This window comes from Brachionichthys hirsutus, chromosome 19, assembly GCF_040956055.1.
Source record: "Brachionichthys hirsutus isolate HB-005 chromosome 19, CSIRO-AGI_Bhir_v1, whole genome shotgun sequence".
Classification (NCBI taxonomy): Eukaryota; Metazoa; Chordata; class Actinopteri; order Lophiiformes; family Brachionichthyidae; genus Brachionichthys; species Brachionichthys hirsutus.
In genome coordinates, this window is record NC_090915.1 from 7,328,941 (window position 1) to 7,346,668 (window position 17,728).

Consider the following 17,728-nt stretch of genomic DNA (forward strand, 5'->3'; position numbering starts at 1 on the left):
AGAGCAGTCCTATTCTGGTTAATGAACACTTGGTTGCTTAGCATTTAACATGTTAACATTGAATTCTCTAAAATGGTACTTTGCATTCACTACAATAGAGAAGCTTCTGTTAGTCTGAGTGGCCGATTTAAAATAAGGGTATCCGGTGTTCTCAGGCGAAACACAATTTAAAATATGCGGGTAAATGATACGTCATTTGGGGAAGTGCGTCATAAACACCGAGGAACTAACATACTTTATAAAACCAGTGTGTGAAATAAAGGATTGTACACAAAAGGACAGACGCTCGGCCTGTTTTCAGTGATGGAACAGAATGAGACGATGCGGTGGCTGCCAGGTTCTAAGATAACCCCCTTTGTTGTTAATTTAAGACTCGCATTAAAAAATCAAATACAAGGCTATTTATTTCTTTAATAGCCTTTGTTAAAATACAGAGGTTAGTAATTTGTGGGGTTTTCCTTGAGTTGCATTCTTTTTTAGAGACCCCCCCCCCTAAAACCACGCTTTAATGACGTTCAATGCACTGAAAGATAACGCGACTCGTTCGGAGGATGCGACACTATCTGGCAACACGGAGACGCAAATCTGAGCCAAATCGCCGGGCGACGCAGCGCGACCGGCGGCCGTCGTCTATTTCAGACGGGGCTGATCTCTTCTCTACGTCGGTCGTCTCGGCGTCCGGTTGCTGCTTTATGTTGCCGGTTGCCGGTTGCTCGTTTCCGGGCCTGGTGCGTCGCGCCGGCTCCGTGCTTCTGCACCGTAATGACAGGTGCGCGCGGTAAAGCGCCTCCAGAATGACGCGGCCCGACGCAGAAGGCGCATGAGGGGAAGGCGGCTGTCTTTGTCTGAAGCGGCGGGGAAGTCGTTCATTATTAATAGGCGATAATTGATCATCGGTCGGGGGGGTGGGGGTGGGGGGCGTTAATTGGTTCAGGGGCTGAAAGCCACGCACCGACTGGCTGAAAACTGAGATGTCCTATTTTCGCGTGTAGCCGGTGAACGCGTCTTCGTCCAGGTTCATTAAAGGCTAAAGGCTCGTCATAAAGGAGCATCAGGAGGAGGAGGAGCAGGAGGAGGAGGAGGAGGACAAAAATGGTCTTTCGGAGTGAGGAGATGTGCTTGGCACAATTGTTCCTGCAGTCCGGCGCTGAATATGACTGCATCAGCGAGCTGGGGGAGATGGGGCTGGTCGAGTTCCGAGATGTGAGTATCTCTCTCTCTCTCTATCTATCTGTGTCTATCGCTCTGTCTGTCTGTCTGTGTCTCACATCTGTCTGTGTCTCTCTCTCTATCTATCTCTATCTGTCTGTCTGTTTCTGTCTCTCTGTCCGTCGTTTGGCAGGGCGTCGTTTTATTTAATTTACTATTAATTACACTCATTCATTCGTGTCTGACACTCTTGTGGTTTCAGCTCAACCCAAGTGTCAGCTCATTCCAGCGGCGCTTCGTCAGCGAAATCAAGAGATGCGAGGAGATGGAGAGGATTCTGGGTAAGGGAGCACCTGGGTGACGCACCTGGGTGACGCGCCACGTGGTTGTAGCCCGAGAATAGACCCGAATCCATCATGGGTTTAGTGAGCGGAGTGAACTTCAATGTCGGCGTTTTGCCTGTGGGCAGGATACCTGCTGCGGGAGATTCAGAAGGCCAACATCACCGTCCCGGAGGAGGATGAGAGCCCCCCCGCTCCACCCCCCAGACAAGTCCTCGAGATCATGGCAAGTGTCATTTCAAATCTATGGAAACGGTCGACTCCGGCTGTAAAGTGCACCCACCTTTTGTGCCGTTTTTCAAAAGTAACTAATGGCTGGTTCGGCAGCGACTCTTCTTGTGATCCGACGACTCCGAGTCGTCGTTCTCAGCTGTCCCTCTGAACCGAGGCTCCGCTCTCTGCTGATGTTCAGGAGCAGCTCCAGAGGTTGGAGGCGGAGCTCAGCGAGGTGGCCCGAAACAAGGAGAAGCTGCAGAGGAACCTCCTGGAGCTCACGGAGTACACGCACATGCTGAGAATCACACGGACCTTCATGCACAGCCGCTCCAGGGTGCGTGCGCTTCTGCTCAGATGCTCATTTGGCTTCGTGGTGTAATAATAACTATTATTACACCACGAACGAAACGTGCTCCTCTTTCATCGTTAGCGTGAGGCTCTCGGTCCGCAGTACGAAGAGTTCCCCACCGTGGAGACGGACTCTGTGACGGGAAGCACCGGCATGCAGAGACTCGGAGCAAAGCTGGGGTGAGCTGACGAATAACCGCGTCTGCGTCCACAACCAAAAAGGGGGGGCCGTGTGAACGAGAACACGAAGCTCCAGCCTGACCCGATCGCTCTCTCCACCGCAGGTTCGTGTCGGGTCTCATCCAGCGGGGGAAGGTGGAGGCGTTTGAGCGGATGCTGTGGAGGGTGTGTAAAGGTTACACCATCCTCAGCTACGCAGAGGTGGACGAAAACCTCGCCGACCTCGACACCGTGAGTGTAGAATGCGTACGTCGCGATGTTTTCAAAGGGGCCGCTGAGTCGAATAATAATAATATGAACAAAACATGTCCGAAAAGGAGTAGGATGAAGCATTGGCTTATTTAAACCTACCCCTTCTCCACTACTCAATAAACCATATCCCTAACATACATTGAATACATATCTACAGAAAATAGAAAATTAAAATAGTAAATAAACATATATATTATTTATTTTTTTATAGAAAATAATTAGAAAATTAACCAGATGTATCCACAAAGTAGAAAATAAAGTAAACAAACGTATATTTACAAAAAATAGAAATAAAAAGAGTAAATAACTAATTCATAAATCATCTGTGAAAACACTTGATTGTTAAAATGCAGAATGGAAATCTTTTTTTTAATCAAACAAACCCTTTCGCCTTATAAAACCAACCAATAAAAAGTGGGCGTGTCCTCATCCGACTAACAACTGATCTGTAATTTCAGGGTGAAATCAGCAAAAGCGTCGTCTTCCTCATCTCCTTCTGGGGAGACCAGATTGGACAGAAAGTTCAAAAGATCTGTGATTGGTAAGAACTCTGAACTCGTTCTCGTAGACGTTTCACCGGCCGTGTCCTCATTTTCTTTTTTTTTGCCCCCCCCCCCCAGCTACCACTGCCACCTTTATCCACACCCTGAGAACGATGAGGAGCGGGCAGATGTGTTGGACAGCTTAAGGACTCGCATCCAAGACCTCAACAACGTAGGTGTCCCCCCCCCCCCCCCCCATTTAACCCGCCTCAGGCAGAAAGCTGTCGCTGTCGCCTTCCTCCAGGTGCTGCGCCGCACCGACGACTACCTGAGGCAGGTCCTGCAGAAGGCCTCGGAGTCGGCCCACGCGCGGGTCGCGCGGGTGAAAAAGATGAAGGCCGTCTACCACATCCTGAATCTCTGCAGCTTTGACGTCACCAACAAGTGTCTGATCGCCGAGGTGTGGTGTCCCGTGAGCGACCTGGCCAACCTGCGCGGGGCGCTGGAGGAGGGCTCTGTGAGGAACATTTAACCAAAAAAAAAAAAAAAGCATCGACTGTCAAAATGTATCGACGCCGCCGCAGCCGCTTTACGTTGCCGTCTCGTCACAGAGGAAAGGCGACGCCACCGTGCCGTCCTTTGTGAACCGCATTCCAAGCGGCGACCCCCCACCCACGCTGTTGAGGGCCAACAAGTTCACGCGCGGGTTTCAGGGCATCGTGGAGGCGTACGGGGTCGGAGACTATCGCGAGGTGAGCCCAGGTAAGAGCTCGCGCCGACTTCATTGTAAAGAATCAGCTTTAAAAGTTCAACTGGAAGGTGCATTGAAATGCTCCGCCCCCCTGGCAGCGCCCTACACCGTCGTCACCTTCCCCTTCCTCTTCGCGGTGATGTTCGGCGACTTCGGCCACGGGATGGTGATGAGCTTCTTCGCCTTGTGGATGGTGCTGCGGGAGAAAAAGCAGAAGAAGACGCGATCCAGTAATGAGGTGGGGGGGGGGGGCGGGGGGGCGGACTGTGGACGCCTCGTCGCCGCCATAATGATGGGTCGGTTTCAGCACTGTCTCGGTCGCTCTCAGATTTGGGCCGTCTTCTTCAACGGGCGTTACATCATCCTCATGATGGGGCTCTTCTCCATCTACACCGGGCTCATTTACAACGACTGCTTCTCCAAGTCGCTCGACCTTTTCGGCTCTGGCTGGAGCGTCAAGGCGATGTTCACGAGCCAGCAGTGGACGTGAGTCGTCGTGGAGGCGTGTCTCTCCAGTGTGCGTGTGTGTGTGTGTGTGTGTTTGTAATGACGTCTGCTTTACGCTGCAGAAACAAAACCCTCCAGAGAAACGCCGTGCTCGCGTTAGACCCCAACGTCAGTGGCGTCTTCGGCGGGCCGTACCCTTTCGGCATCGATCCTGTGAGCGGAGACACTCGGGACGTTTCATTTACACGACTCGTCGTTGTGTCGCTTAAACTTAGAGGCCTCTCGATGCTCCATCAGATTTGGAAACTGGCCGTGAACCGACTGTCCTTCCTCAACTCCTACAAGATGAAGATGTCCGTTGTAATCGGGGTGGTCCACATGAGTTTCGGAGTGGTGCTGAGCGTTTTCAACTACTTGTGAGTGATTTGGGATGACGGGTTGACACTGTGCGATGATGAGGGGAGATCTTCGTCACCACCTTCTAATGCTTTGTCCGCCCCCCCCTCCCTTCAGGCACTTCCGACAGAAATTCAACGTCTGTCTGCTCTTCGTTCCCGAGCTGCTCTTCCTACTCTGTCTCTTCGGCTACCTGGTTTTCATGATTTTCTACAAATGGCTGGCGTACGGCGTGCGAGACTCCAGTAAAGCTCCCAGCATCCTCATTCACTTCATCAACATGTTCGTCATGCAGGGGAAGAATATCCCTCCACTGTACCCGGGACAGGTGTGTGTGTGTGTGTGTGTGTGTGTATCGTCTGAGATTGATCTTGAACTTTTGCGAATGCTCCTTTGCTTTTCTTGATTACAGGCTGGGCTGCAGATTTTTCTGGTCGTGATAGCGATGCTATCCGTTCCCGTGCTGCTGCTGGGAAAACCCGTGTACTTGTACTGGCTGTACCGTGGAGGCAAAGGCCTCCGCCGACGCAGAGTACGCACAAATACTACGCATGAACTAATGTTCTGAATTAATATTTACTGTACATTGAAGCGCGTCTCTTCAACGTGAACATCAATTCTGTCTCAGGGTTATGAGAGGGTGAGGCGTGCAAGTGAGGATGACAATTACACAACACCATCTTATGACGATGAGGAAGAGGAGGAAGGAGTTGATGAAATATCCAGCAGAGAACCTCTCCCCAGACAGGTCACACATCTTTTATATGTCATTGTTCACTATCCAATAAGGTACGGTGCTAATAATTACTGCTTTGCAATGCTGCACGATGCAGGACTGGCGTCGCCGTCCGTTGTTGATATATCTCCATGAAGTTGTGGACGCATCTGGACGAAGTTCTCGGGAAATGTTAGGGATGTTACCGGGAAGAGATGATTACATTTTGGTGATGATCCAGAAGAGATCCCGGATTCTGGATCACTTTGACATTTTCATTAGCATTGCAGTCAATGGAGCTTCAAAATTTTATTCCTCAATATCTGAGTTGATTATTAACCAATGTTTATGGAATTTGGCACAATCATGTAGGGTGGGGGTCTCTGTCTCACCACCGAATTTCATCCGGATGGGATCCAGAGTGACCTTAGGAAAAAATATTACATTTTAACGTTGAAAATCCCATTTACAGATTCAAAAATCAGTTGAAAACACACATCAAGTCTGATTCATTTTAGCTTTTCATGGTTGGTGAAGCAATTTAGAACCAGTTTAGAAAGCATGTGACGTAAGCTTTCATCAGTTTAAATGATGAGGCGTCTTCTCTGAACCGCTTTGCAGTTTGACTTTGGGGATGCGCTCCTGTACCAGGCCATCCACACCATCGAGTACTGCCTGGGCTGCATCTCCAACACGGCCTCCTACCTGCGTCTGTGGGCGCTCAGTTTGGCTCATGCCCGTAAGTGAAAGGAGAGAACGTAGCGCAGCCTGAGCCGGGTTCCGCTTCCTGTTTTAGTCCAGAGCGGTTTGTCCATACGTATGTCCCACGTGGGCACGGACGTCTTTGCTTTCAGAGCTGTCCGAGGTGCTGTGGGATATGGTGATGCGCCTCGGGTTCCGGATCACCGCGAGAGTCGGGGTGGTGTTTCTGGTCCCCGTGTTCGGCCTCTTCGCCACGCTTACCGTGACCATCCTGCTCGTCATGGAAGGGTTATCAGCATTCCTCCACGCTCTCCGGCTTCACTGGTGGGTCGCCACGCCTCGGATCATGACATCATCCAATAATCGTTATCAGCTCTATTCATAGATTCAATTGTGTCTTTTCCTTCTTTTAAGCCAGATATAGTTCTTGATTTAATAGAATAAACACCATTTTTAAGTCAAATAAACACACGCAGATCTTTATTCAGTTTTCTGTCTGCAGCTTTTCTTTTGATGTTCATTCTGTTTGAATTGAAACGCTCTCGTTTGCGTGTTAATTTGGTTCCAGGGTGGAGTTTCAGAATAAATTTTACCACGGAGCCGGGGTCAAGTTCGCGCCCTTCGACTTCTCCCTCCTGCCGTCCATTTTTGAACAAGACGGCTTGCTTTAAAAATAGGACTCTGCTAGTTTGCATAAGAATGGAGGCAGACTCTGTGAGCTGAAACAATTCGCACTGTGACGAGGATGACAACGGATCGAAGCTCACTCTTGTAGCGGCGTTTTTCACCATGATGATTTTTTTTTAAGCGTCATCGGCCATGCTGACTGCCTTACTGCTGTACCCAGCAAACCTTTGAATAGACTGTGTCTCCAAATGTGTTTGTTTTTGAGCTAACGCTTAACGCGAGCTGTCACAGCAGTTGGCTGGATTGAAATATTTTAATTATTTACAAGGAATTTACAGCAAACAGTTAAATGGTGCGGTGTAAAGTTCACAGATGTTCCGACGAAGCATATCAAGCATCCTGATTTAGTGCCATAGAAAGTCATTTGAGGATGCCATGTTTTATTTTAAATGGAGATAAAAACCTGTTTCACCTGAATTTAGAATACAAAGGTAGAACATCTATTACAACCCGTTTTTGTGTGGCAGATTGTCACAAAGCACTTTGCAGAAATGATTGTACAATAAAATGTTTTCACTGAGAACTGTGATGATGCCAAATGAAAAGAATCAACTATTAGCCGTTTGCTTATTTACTTATGAATGCATTTATTTAAGTGTAACCTCCTTATAACCCAGAATAAGTCAAGAAGCTGTAGGACTTTCTTTGATACTGCTCGTTGCATTTGTTCTAATTAAATAATTACTCATTTATTTATTGTCTGTACAATAGTCTAATATTTTACCCTTTTGATGTGTTGAATAAAGAAAGGTCAATAAATGAACTGTTTGTTTGTGACTGGCCTAATTGTTAACCGATGTGTTCAATCATCAACAAAATGTCCCAAGTGAGAATTCACGTTTTGACAAGGCACTACATTTGTGAGAAATTCTACCAATAAGTTTTATTTAAACTATTATCTTAATTATACTTGGAAGAGAACATCGATTAACTGAAAATTAATAACTGATTATAATTAAATTTGATTAATTCAAGTGTAGAACATTGCAAAAGAATTGAGCTCAAACCTGGTTTTAAAAAAAATATAAAAAACATGTTAAAAATCAAAGTGAATAATTTGCTCAGGGGTATTATATTTTTGTACAAGAACTAGATAATATTGATTTGTCATGAAGCTATCAATAGAAAATAAGACATTTTATTTTTGAGATTGCTATTGAAATACTATACACAACACACACAGCGAAATTACATTTCCACCCGACTACGAGGGCGGCGCAGATCTAGAGCAGATCTTGAAGAGCATCTTGGACCGGTGCCGTGGAAGACAAACTGCAATTAAAAGTAAACTGATCTTATAACAGAAAGGCCTACAGAAGCAATACAACTTATTTTTGTGGCACTGGTCATAGTGCACACATGGAAATAAAAATAAAATCTAACAATTTATTTTATATTTCTTTTTTTTAGATAGTTTGTTTAGAAATGTAATCTCTAAACGGATTATTGTATTATTTGTCCTGATAATTAAATTAATATTATTTTTTACTGATCAATAACAGAATACACGCACGGGGATCTGCTTCATCACTGTGATGACGTCATCGTTTGCGCGCCTCTCCCTCACATCCACCTGCAGGCAAAGTACCGTCCAAACCCGTTCCGTTGCTGCCTGAGCCCCGATGATACAGCACCAGGTACCGCACCAGGTACCGCACCAGGTACCGCACCGCCGCCGCAGAACTACCTGAGAGTTCAGGTGCGCTGCTTTAACGGACAGCTGCAAGCTAACGGTCCGTTAGCATCACCGGAGGACTCGGTGCAGCTGGATCACGCTGGCGGAGGGCGGGCGGGCTAGCTAACGCTAACGCTAACGCTCCAGCTGTTCAGCCGGAACCAGCTCGGCGTCCGGCCCGCTGGAGTGACGTTCCCGTGGGACATGAACGAGCTGGCGAGGCGCTTGCCCTCCCCGGTTCTCCCCGGACTCCACCTTCCGTGTTCGGACACCTGCAAAGGCTGGCTCTTCAAATGGACCAATTACCTGAAGGGCTACCAGCGGCGGTGGTTCGTCCTCAGTAACGGCCTGCTGTCCTACTACAGGTAATAATAATAATAATAATAATACATTTTATTTATATAGCGCTTTTCTAAAAACGCAAAGTCGCTTTACATGCGTACATAAAATAAAAACAGCAAATCAATACAGACATTAAAAGAGGAACCTGAAAATAAATTAGATAAAATATAAATAAATATAAATGTTTCATCAAAAAAACAAAAACAACATTAAACAGAATATAAACAAATCGAGCAAACAAAAGTACATTATATGCAAAGTGCTGACTACAGATTGCCGATGTTGCTTGCTGCTCCTCAGGACTCATGCAGAGATGGCACACACCTGCCGGGGCACCATTCCCATGGCAACAGCGCACATCGAGGCGGGGGACACCTGCCACTTTGTGTTAACCAGCGGAGGCCGAAGCTACCACCTCAAGTCCACCTCGGAGGGAGAGTACCAGCGATGGCTGTCGGCCCTGCAGCAAGCCAAGGTCAACGCCTCTCAGCTGCTGCACCACTCAGGTGACATTTTGAATTCGCGTTTTAACGTCATTTTCAGCTGGTTTCTAATGTTTGGGGAAGCAAACACGTTACTGGTGGACAGAAAAGATCCCAGTCTGCTTACGATGTAGCCTTCAAGAATAACCGTGACCTGGATGAAAGAGACTCCGCAGCGACGACCACAACCTGAAACGCAAACGCTTTATTCATGTAGCACAAACCAAACCCCACAAGAGGGCAGTGTTGATCCTTCTGTGCTGATTTCTTGAGTTTTAATTCATTATGTCCATTATAATTTACCACAGATTTTTAGGGGGTACAGACATTTACCTCGTTATTACTTTACGTTTTTCTATTCTATTCTATTATTATGTTAAATTATGTTATGTTATGTTCTGCATTAAGGTTCTGGGTGCCACTGTCTAGTCGCTCTCTCTCTCTCTCTCTCTCTCTCTCTCTGATTCATCCGCCATCCCTCCCTCCCCGCCTCTCGTCTCCTTTCCTGAATGAAACGACCTTCTTGATGACTCCTCCTTCCGTTCCGGTGAATGGAGGGCTAAAAAAAAAACGAGAGCGGCTGTGAGGGTTTTCATTGAAAACGTTATTTATTTTTTTTCCCCCCCACGCACCCACCTTGTGGACAACAGGGAGACAGACGGCAGTGCGAGCCTTGCGAATGAGTGTCAGCTTGTAAGTAATGCGACCGTTACGCTAGTGAGAGCAGAACGAGCATAAAGATGGAGGCGTGTCCGTGTGTGTGTTTTTTGATTGTTGTAAAAATGTGTGCCTACACGGAGTACGATAAAAGTGTCTTGTGCTGATTGGATTTGTTTTAATGGAATAATAAAATAAATATGGAGCACTTTTTGACGGAGGGCTGAGACGCTTATCCTGCCGCTGCCATTGCTTTATAATGGACTTTGCCTCATCGGCGGTGATCACAGCCAAAGTACTTAACAGGATTCAGGGAGCTGAGAACATTTTCCCCGCAGCCTCGGATTATTTGCCACCGTTCAGAGATTGTGCTACGCTGTGTTGTCGCCGCTGTACGTTCTGTATTGATTGTTTCCATTGATTAAAGTATATTTTATTATCTCGCAAATGTATTTGTAAACTGGCAATTCTGTTTTCTTCACTCAAATTGTCAGAGAGTGTAATACTATAGTTTCCAGTGGAGAACACACACACGCACACACACACACACACACACATCTACCAAGTGCTTCAAAGCAGGAAGCCGTGCAGCTTTTCTGCTATGTTTCGCTTTTAGCATATTCCAATCTTCATTTTTGTCTGATGCTTGCTTCCTACACCGAGTTCGCTGTATCTTCTTCTTCTTCTATCGTCTGTGTGTGTGTGTTTTCATGACTCAGCGATGAGTCACTAGTTTCATCACGTGAAAAGTACCGTATTAGCACGCCAATAAGGTCAGTAGCCCACTGTAGCCTCGAAGTTGATGATGATGAATATATTTATTAGATAGAATGTTAGAGTACAGGTACAGTCAAACAGTAGCATGTATTACAGTACAAGTACAGTCACACAGTAGTATGTATTACAGTACAAATACAGTCAAACATCCTGTCTAAGAGGAGCATTTCAAAAAAGCCCTTGCGGTCTTGTTTCCGTTGAAGGTCCTTCGTACATAAATCATCCACAATTAACAATACAAATAAAATATAAATAAATTACTCCACAGATGCAAAATAACAATAAATTAAAAATGTTAATGTAGGAGATAGAATACACTTTGTTGATTCTGATGCAAAAAGCTGAGCGGTGATTATGTGACCTCGTCTAAATACAAGTGATTTATGCAGCGTTGCAGGAACGGTTGCATATTCAGTGCAGAAAATTCCCTTAATTTCAAAGGTCTTATTGACCGGAATGGGTTTCGTATTTGTCAGGAGAAATTCCAAGGACATGTGTGCAAGTTAATGCATGAAACCTGATTACGTTTAGGCTCTACTACAAATAATGACGTCATAATAGTGGTTTTGCTTTGATGTACAAGTCGATGAAGTAGACAGATAAAAATTAGTTTTTGCCTAACTGTTTTTTCATTTCACTTAAAGAAGGTCATTATTAGAAATAAAAAACAACAACTCTGCAGTTCAAGTGCTTCAAATATCTGTCATTGGTTTTCTGTAACGTTGTCTAGAGGGATTTATTTCCCTCTCAAATACCGAAGTCTGTCAGCAGTGAGGCTGAAAAGAGAAGTGCGTCATCTTTTTTCTCGCGTTTTCTTCTAAAAATAGCTTCGCTTCCTGAAAGCACAGGCCTACGTTTCCAGGGCAACGGTGTTCATTCACAGCTTTCTGGTCTCGTAGCGGAGGGCTTATTATCCTCCGCCATTCCCCATAAACCTTCTCTCACTCTCATTCTAAATTTAAAACGTGTTTCCCAACATGCCAGGTGAGAAACGAATCTCCCAGCGTCGTGTCGCCCATCATTATTTCACAGAGAATATCTGTATTTTCAAGTGTTCACATTGAGTCTCACTTTTCTTTTCTTTCTTTTTTTGTCATTGTGTGAAGATGACTCCGGAGATGAAGGACCTCAGGAGGACCGAGCACTGACCCAAGGGGTGCTCAAGGCTCTGGCGGGAAAGCTAGATGACCTGAGCACCTGTAATGAGCTGATAGGAAAGCACGGCGCCGCCCTCCAGCGCTCCCTCAGCGAACTTGAAGAACTGCGAGGATCTACTGACGGCACAGATAAAGTGAAAACCGTGAATGAGCGGGCGACCCTTTTCCGCATCACCTCCAATGCTATGATCAAAGTGAGTCCCCGTAATGCCGGCCCGAGTCGGGGCGGGCGTCGTAACGGGGACACCCAGTAGGGCTCAGAGTAAAGGGAAATGCAGCCTGAGGCCTTGTTGTGTTCGCACCTCAGGCTTGTCGCGACTTTCTGGACGTAGCGGAATCTCACAGTCGGAGGTGGCAAAAGGTCCTACAGCATGAGAGGGAACAGCGCCACCACCTGGAGGAGACCATCGAGCAGTTAGCCAAACAGCACAACAGCTTAGAGAGAGCCTGGAGGGAGAATCCCACCTCCTACACAGGTGAGACGCACCCGCTGCCTGCTTAAGGATATCAACCGAAATGTATATCTCAGGATTTGGTGCATCCAAAAGGTACTAAAGTATAATGTTAGACAAGCTAATGCGAACTTATTTAGGCTAGAGTTTGAGTGTAAGAAGGAAACATCTAAAGTGCCCTGACATTAACCATAGTGAAGGTTTTCTCTTTGTCGGCACCCTTTTCATCATGTAACATTTTAAATAGCTTCAATTTAACACACCTGCAATAGAGACGACCGTAAATCCCAGACGAGCTAACGCACATCTGTTTCTATATCCTCCTGCGTCCTGTGCTCCGTGCCACAGGGGGGGTGGGGGGGTCTCAGGAGGTGGACGCGAGCGATGAGACTGACGAGGCAGAGTTCTTCGACGCCATGGAGGAATCCCCAGCATTCATAACAGTGACCGCTAATGTCGACACGCAGCACAGGTGAGGCGCCATTCGGCGCAGCCTCACAGAGCTACCGCTTGGGATAGATTTAAATGGCGCCGCTTTCTCTCAGGCGCTCGGGGAGTAATCACAGTACGATCAGCGGAGGACTGCCCAACGACTGGGCTCGCAATGAGAACGTAGGTCCCGGGCACGATGACACCAATACAATAAATTCATTCCTCTTGTTTTATAGCCACTAAATCTTTACATTTTGTCTTTATTTTTTTATTTTTTGTAGGAAACATCAGGCACAAACCGCACGCAGCTCCAAAGAACGAGACGCAGTCGCATTCCAGACAAACCCAATTACTCCCTCAACCTGTGGAGCATCATGAAGAACTGCATCGGCAAAGACCTTTCCAGGATTCCCATGCCTGTAAATGGAAGGCCGAGAGTAACTTGAGTAAATAGGGGCTGACGCGACCTCCCACATGAAGCCTTCTCCTGCTGCGCCGTGCTTGCAGGTGAACTTCAACGAGCCGCTGTCCATGCTGCAGCGTCTGACGGAGGATCTGGAGTACAGCGAGCTTCTGGATCGGGCGGCTCGCTGCGATTCCTCGCTGGAGCAGATGTGCCTGGTGGCTGCCTTTTCCGTTTCCTCTTACTCCACCACAGTTCACAGAACAGCCAAGCCTTTCAACCCGCTGCTGGGGGAGACCTACGAGCTGGACCGGCTGGAGGAGTACGGCTATCGCTCCGTGTCCGAGCAGGTGAGACAAAAAAACGGACGCAAATCCTCGCAGGTTTCTTTTTGCAGACGCTCAAAACGGCACTTTTATCGGAGCAAATGTCCCTCGTTGGCGCTCAGATCAGCCATCACCCTCCAGCTGCTGCCCATCATGTGACATCACAGCGAGGGTGGAGCCTGTGGCAGCATATCACTATTGATAGCAAGTTCCGTGGGAAGTACGTTTCCGTTGTGCCCTTAGGTGAGAGACGGGAAAGCATTTACTGTATGCCTTTTGTAAACGTTGTGCACCTTTTTGATGTTTGCGTGTCTTCTGTAGGAAACATTCATCTGCAGTTCCACACGAGTGGAAACCACTATGTGTGGAGCAAAGTGACTTCAACAGTCCACAACATTATTGTGGGGAAGCTTTGGATTGATCAGGTGAGCCTCTCTTGTATGTTTTCTTACTTTAAAGGGCCTATATTTTACTCTTGGCACTGAAGTATTGAAGTTTATTTCCTAAAACACTACTCGGATCAGGATGCCTGCGCAGTATATGCTCTGTTTCAACCGTCTGGTCACAGAATAAAAAAAAGCAAAGGCAAAAAAATGTTTTATGTCTGCCATATCTGTAGATAGGGACATGTATTTTTTTATTGGAAAACTACAAAAAAGTTTTTTTTCATAATATGATAACTTTAATTGCTTTGTGTCACTGAAGACCTTCGTGTCATCATCCAATTAAACCACGTCTGTTTTCTCGTCTGTTGCTATTGGCAGTCTGGGGACATTGATATTATAAATGACACATCCAAGGATACCTGCCACCTCAAATTCTCTCCTTACAGCTACTTCTCCAGAGACGTCCCCCGTAAAGTAAGTGTCTCAGATTTGCTTCAGTCTGTTTTTACATATTATGCATCGCTGTAGTCTAATGTTTACCCGGCGTTTATTTGTTTGTTAGCAGGATTACAGAGTAACTGCTGGGTGGATCTTGGTCTAACTAGGTCCCATAACATTTTGAGAGCGATCCGGATATAGTCTGCGCTCTGAGTGCTTTTCTATTTCTTCTTGATATGTGTATTAAATTCTTTATCTTTTATGCTTTGTCCTTTATAAATGTAGATGCGTGAAATGTGGATTTGGTTGTCCTGTTATTATTTACTGTGAAAGCTCTGCAAATGGAAATGAAAGTATTAATATTAGTGAAATGCGAGCGCCACTTTCTCTGATGTCTCTAGGTGACAGGAGTGGTGGAGGATGGAGAAGGCGCAGCCCGTTACATCATGTCAGGGACTTGGGATGACAAAATGGAGAGTGCCAGAATAGTGGACAGCAGCCAAGGATGCGGAGGCTCTGAAGGCAAACAGAAGACGGTCTATCAGACCCTTCCGCCAAAACTCCTGTGGAAGAAGTATCCTCTGCCGTATGTTTGATCTTTTGGAGCACATTTCTATCTCAACCTCCCAATCTGTCATCTCCGATTTATCCTCCGTCTTTTTCTGTATGCCCATTTATCTCGTGTCTCTCTCACTCTCTCAGAGACAATGCAGAGAACATGCACTTCTTCTCCTCCTTGGCTCTTACGCTCAACGAACCAGAAGATGGCGTTGCACCGACTGACAGTCGCCTGCGTCCGGACCAGCGGCTCATGGAGGCGGGTCTGTGGGACGAAGCAAATGTCCAGAAGCAGCGCCTGGAAGAGTGTCAGAGGCTGGAGAGGAAGAGACGGGAGGCACAAGCCAGTCAGGCCCTGGAGGAAGGTGAGAGCAAGGGAATGGACAAATTGTGCTTCTTTATTTCGACTCTCAACAAAAGGATTTTAAATAGTCTAGTAGTGCAAAGATTCTGAGCTGTAAAACTCCAGAAAACTTTCAGAGATTCTCTGCAAATGTCTTTTAGCTTTCAGCATTACTTAACCATCAAATATTATATAGTGTAACAAGTAAATATCCAACATCTGGGCACATTTCCTTTCCTGGAAGGTAAATACGTTCCACCACAGGCTCTCTTGCTCTGAGCATCCACACACATAATGTAATACGTTCTGTGAATTGTGTCTTTCCAATAAAATTCTTACATTGAATATAGACTTTACATAATGCTTCTTACCAAATATATAACACTCCTTCCCACATTAATACAGCATCACTATTACAAATGAACGGCAGTGATTTCAGATTTCAGCTTGGGTCAGTGTATCTCTGGCTTTGTTGCCGGATCCAGCCATGTGTGAAAGAAAGGCAAAAATACGGCCAGTCATGGCGTGAAACAACATGATTTCCATGTCGCTAGGGCGAGACATCGAGGGTTACCGGCCACTGTGGTTTGAGAAGAGGAGAGACGATTACACAAGAGAAGACACCTATGTCTATAGGGGCGGCTACTGGGAGGCCAAAGACCGACAGGACTGGAACCAGTGCCCGGAGATCTTCTGAGAGACGTGTGTGTGTGTGTGTGTGTGTGTGTGTGTGTGTGTGTGTGGGTGTGTGTGTGTGTGAGCAGAACTGCTATAAACCACCACAAGTAGAAGCACAAAACAATCCAGTCGTATCTCTGTTTTTATAAATTGGAAGAATACTCTGAATCTTAATGTAAATGTTTGAGTAGAGCTTAAATATTGCCATGAAAAAAAACGATTATTTATATGGCGAGACTCACGTTTAGGTGATGAGATGTAACTTGAAGGCAAAGAGTGAGAAAGAAATGAATGTTTTCTTACTCTGTAATATAGACTTCATGTTATGATCCCTCCAGTTTTCGACTTGCATAAATTACAAACTGGGACTGCCGAGTTGTAATATCAAGTATGTTTGCCATCGGGCCTGTATTAAGGACTTTAGAGGATCTTTGAAATAATTCACAGATATAGTGACCTATGCTGCATTTTAATGGCTCAATTCTAGATGTATCTCTCAAGAATCTGCACACGTTATGAAAGTACAATCGGAGATAACGGAGACGCTATGCTGATCATTTGTCTTTTTGCCTTGACTGTGTAATGAAGTAGGGATTACCTGGAAATCATTACAGCCAAACTGAAATTCTGTAGATTATAGAAATATATGGAAAAATTCATAATTAATCATCTTGATAAAGCGCAATAATTTAATCAATCTAATCTAATTCTAATTTAGTTCACCGTTTCGTATGGACATGTATGGATGCCTGGTTGTTTTTGGCCTGTAATTAGTAAGACTACCGTAATAGAAATTGAATCAATCATTTATTCACAGTAACAAAATACCACCTCGAATTACATGCACACATTAGTCAGTCACAACTTCAGCTCTAGATGGGGAAATCACATGAATATAAGTTATGGTGTATAATATTCATGAAGCACATTATCTTAATGCTTATGCTCTAATACAGGCTGTTATATTTACCTGCAGTCAATAAACATGCTGTACATTCTAAGACGGGGTTTCCAAATCAACAAACTATGTTTAGCACTTTTAAAGTGAAACACCATTTCACCTACCGCAGTTACCTGCTTGTGTACTCTTACTGTAAACTCACATTTTGTCCCGAATAATCTTGTAAAGATTACTTACTCGGTGCTCAAATAAAATAAGAAAATTATCTGTTATTAATTTACTAAGTTTAAGCATTTATCTCACAATGTCTTGTGGCGGTCATAATAGCTTCAATCAAATTTTGATCTACTGAATAATAAGAAAGAAATCAGGAACATATCTTTTAATAAATGAAATGCTTTCTAAGGAAATAAATGTATAGACTTTCCATAGACTTGGTGATTATGCTCTTTTATGTTGCAGAACAACAGTACATAAATCACAAAGAACAAAAACAAAGCATCAACCGGGCTTGTTTAAGTTTGGTTGAAGACGTTTCTCCTCTCATCCAGATACTTATGCTCCTCTTGGAGCAGCGGCCAAAGGACCGAAACGACCGGCTACAACTCTTAGAAAACTTCCCATCATATGCAGAAGTTGCTGCGTTGTGGCCTGCTGCTGCTCCATTGCCTCACAATGCCATTTCTCGAACTCCGCACTCTCCTGCCTGTCCCAGACACGGTCAGCCTCATCCATTGTCCTTTGTTGCATTAAGGCTTCATAAAAACGGTCAAGGCCATCTGACCTACTCTTCTTCTTCCTCTTCCTGCTGGTAGCACCGGGAATAGCCGACCGTGGGGCGCTCTCGCCTTGGTCAGACCCGGGGACGCTTGTGCTTGGTGTGCCATCGTCCCCAAGATGGAGGTCCGCCGAGCTCTGGCCCCCTGTGAATGAAAATAATGCTTTTGATTTAAAAACAGACAGTACAGGCTTAGCTTCGTAGCATGGATTGACAGGGTTTTACAAATGTCAATAAACCACTTATAGAGGAGTTATAACAGTCAAATTGAGCTTTC

General features: G+C 45.6%; 2 protein-coding genes across 2 annotated transcripts; both read left to right on the forward strand.

Annotated features, from left to right (window-relative positions):
* Positions 1-1,092: 1,092 nt before the first annotated feature.
* atp6v0a2a (ATPase H+ transporting V0 subunit a2a) lies at positions 1,093-7,411 on the forward strand. Its single transcript, XM_068753010.1, has 20 exons — positions 1,093-1,203; positions 1,412-1,490; positions 1,619-1,716; positions 1,903-2,040; positions 2,137-2,234; positions 2,339-2,465; positions 2,945-3,027; positions 3,107-3,200; positions 3,273-3,485; positions 3,580-3,730; positions 3,818-3,957; positions 4,048-4,205; positions 4,289-4,379; positions 4,464-4,582; positions 4,680-4,890; positions 4,975-5,094; positions 5,191-5,310; positions 5,899-6,016; positions 6,132-6,303; positions 6,548-7,411. The coding sequence occupies exons 1-20, from the start codon at positions 1,093-1,095 to the stop codon at positions 6,648-6,650; spliced, it is 2,544 nt and encodes an 847-aa protein (XP_068609111.1). The 3' UTR covers positions 6,651-7,411.
* A 1,134-nt stretch (positions 7,412-8,545) lies between these two features.
* On the forward strand, positions 8,546-15,791 carry osbp2a (oxysterol binding protein 2a). The gene is made up of 14 exons (XM_068752722.1): positions 8,546-8,706; positions 8,984-9,189; positions 11,706-11,950; positions 12,064-12,232; positions 12,557-12,680; positions 12,754-12,820; positions 12,922-13,059; positions 13,148-13,393; positions 13,492-13,612; positions 13,691-13,794; positions 14,134-14,229; positions 14,595-14,779; positions 14,896-15,116; positions 15,649-15,791. The coding sequence occupies exons 1-14, from the start codon at positions 8,546-8,548 to the stop codon at positions 15,789-15,791; spliced, it is 2,226 nt and encodes a 741-aa protein (XP_068608823.1).
* The last annotated feature ends 1,937 nt before the right edge of the window (positions 15,792-17,728 follow it).

Coding starts and splice junctions, on each gene's coding strand:
- atp6v0a2a (XM_068753010.1), top strand. CDS start 1,093: ATGGTCTTTCGGAGTGAGGAGATGTGCTTGGCACAATTGTTCCTGCAG. Junction 4,583..4,679: donor CTGAGCGTTTTCAACTACTT/GTGAGTGATTTG, acceptor CCCTCCCTTCAG/GCACTTCCGACAGAAATTCA. Junction 6,017..6,131: donor GCTCAGTTTGGCTCATGCCC/GTAAGTGAAAGG, acceptor CTTTGCTTTCAG/AGCTGTCCGAGGTGCTGTGG.
- osbp2a (XM_068752722.1), top strand. CDS start 8,546: ATGAACGAGCTGGCGAGGCGCTTGCCCTCCCCGGTTCTCCCCGGACTC. Junction 9,190..11,705: donor TCAGCTGCTGCACCACTCAG/GTGACATTTTGA, acceptor CATTGTGTGAAG/ATGACTCCGGAGATGAAGGA. Junction 13,394..13,491: donor ATCGCTCCGTGTCCGAGCAG/GTGAGACAAAAA, acceptor GTTGGCGCTCAG/ATCAGCCATCACCCTCCAGC.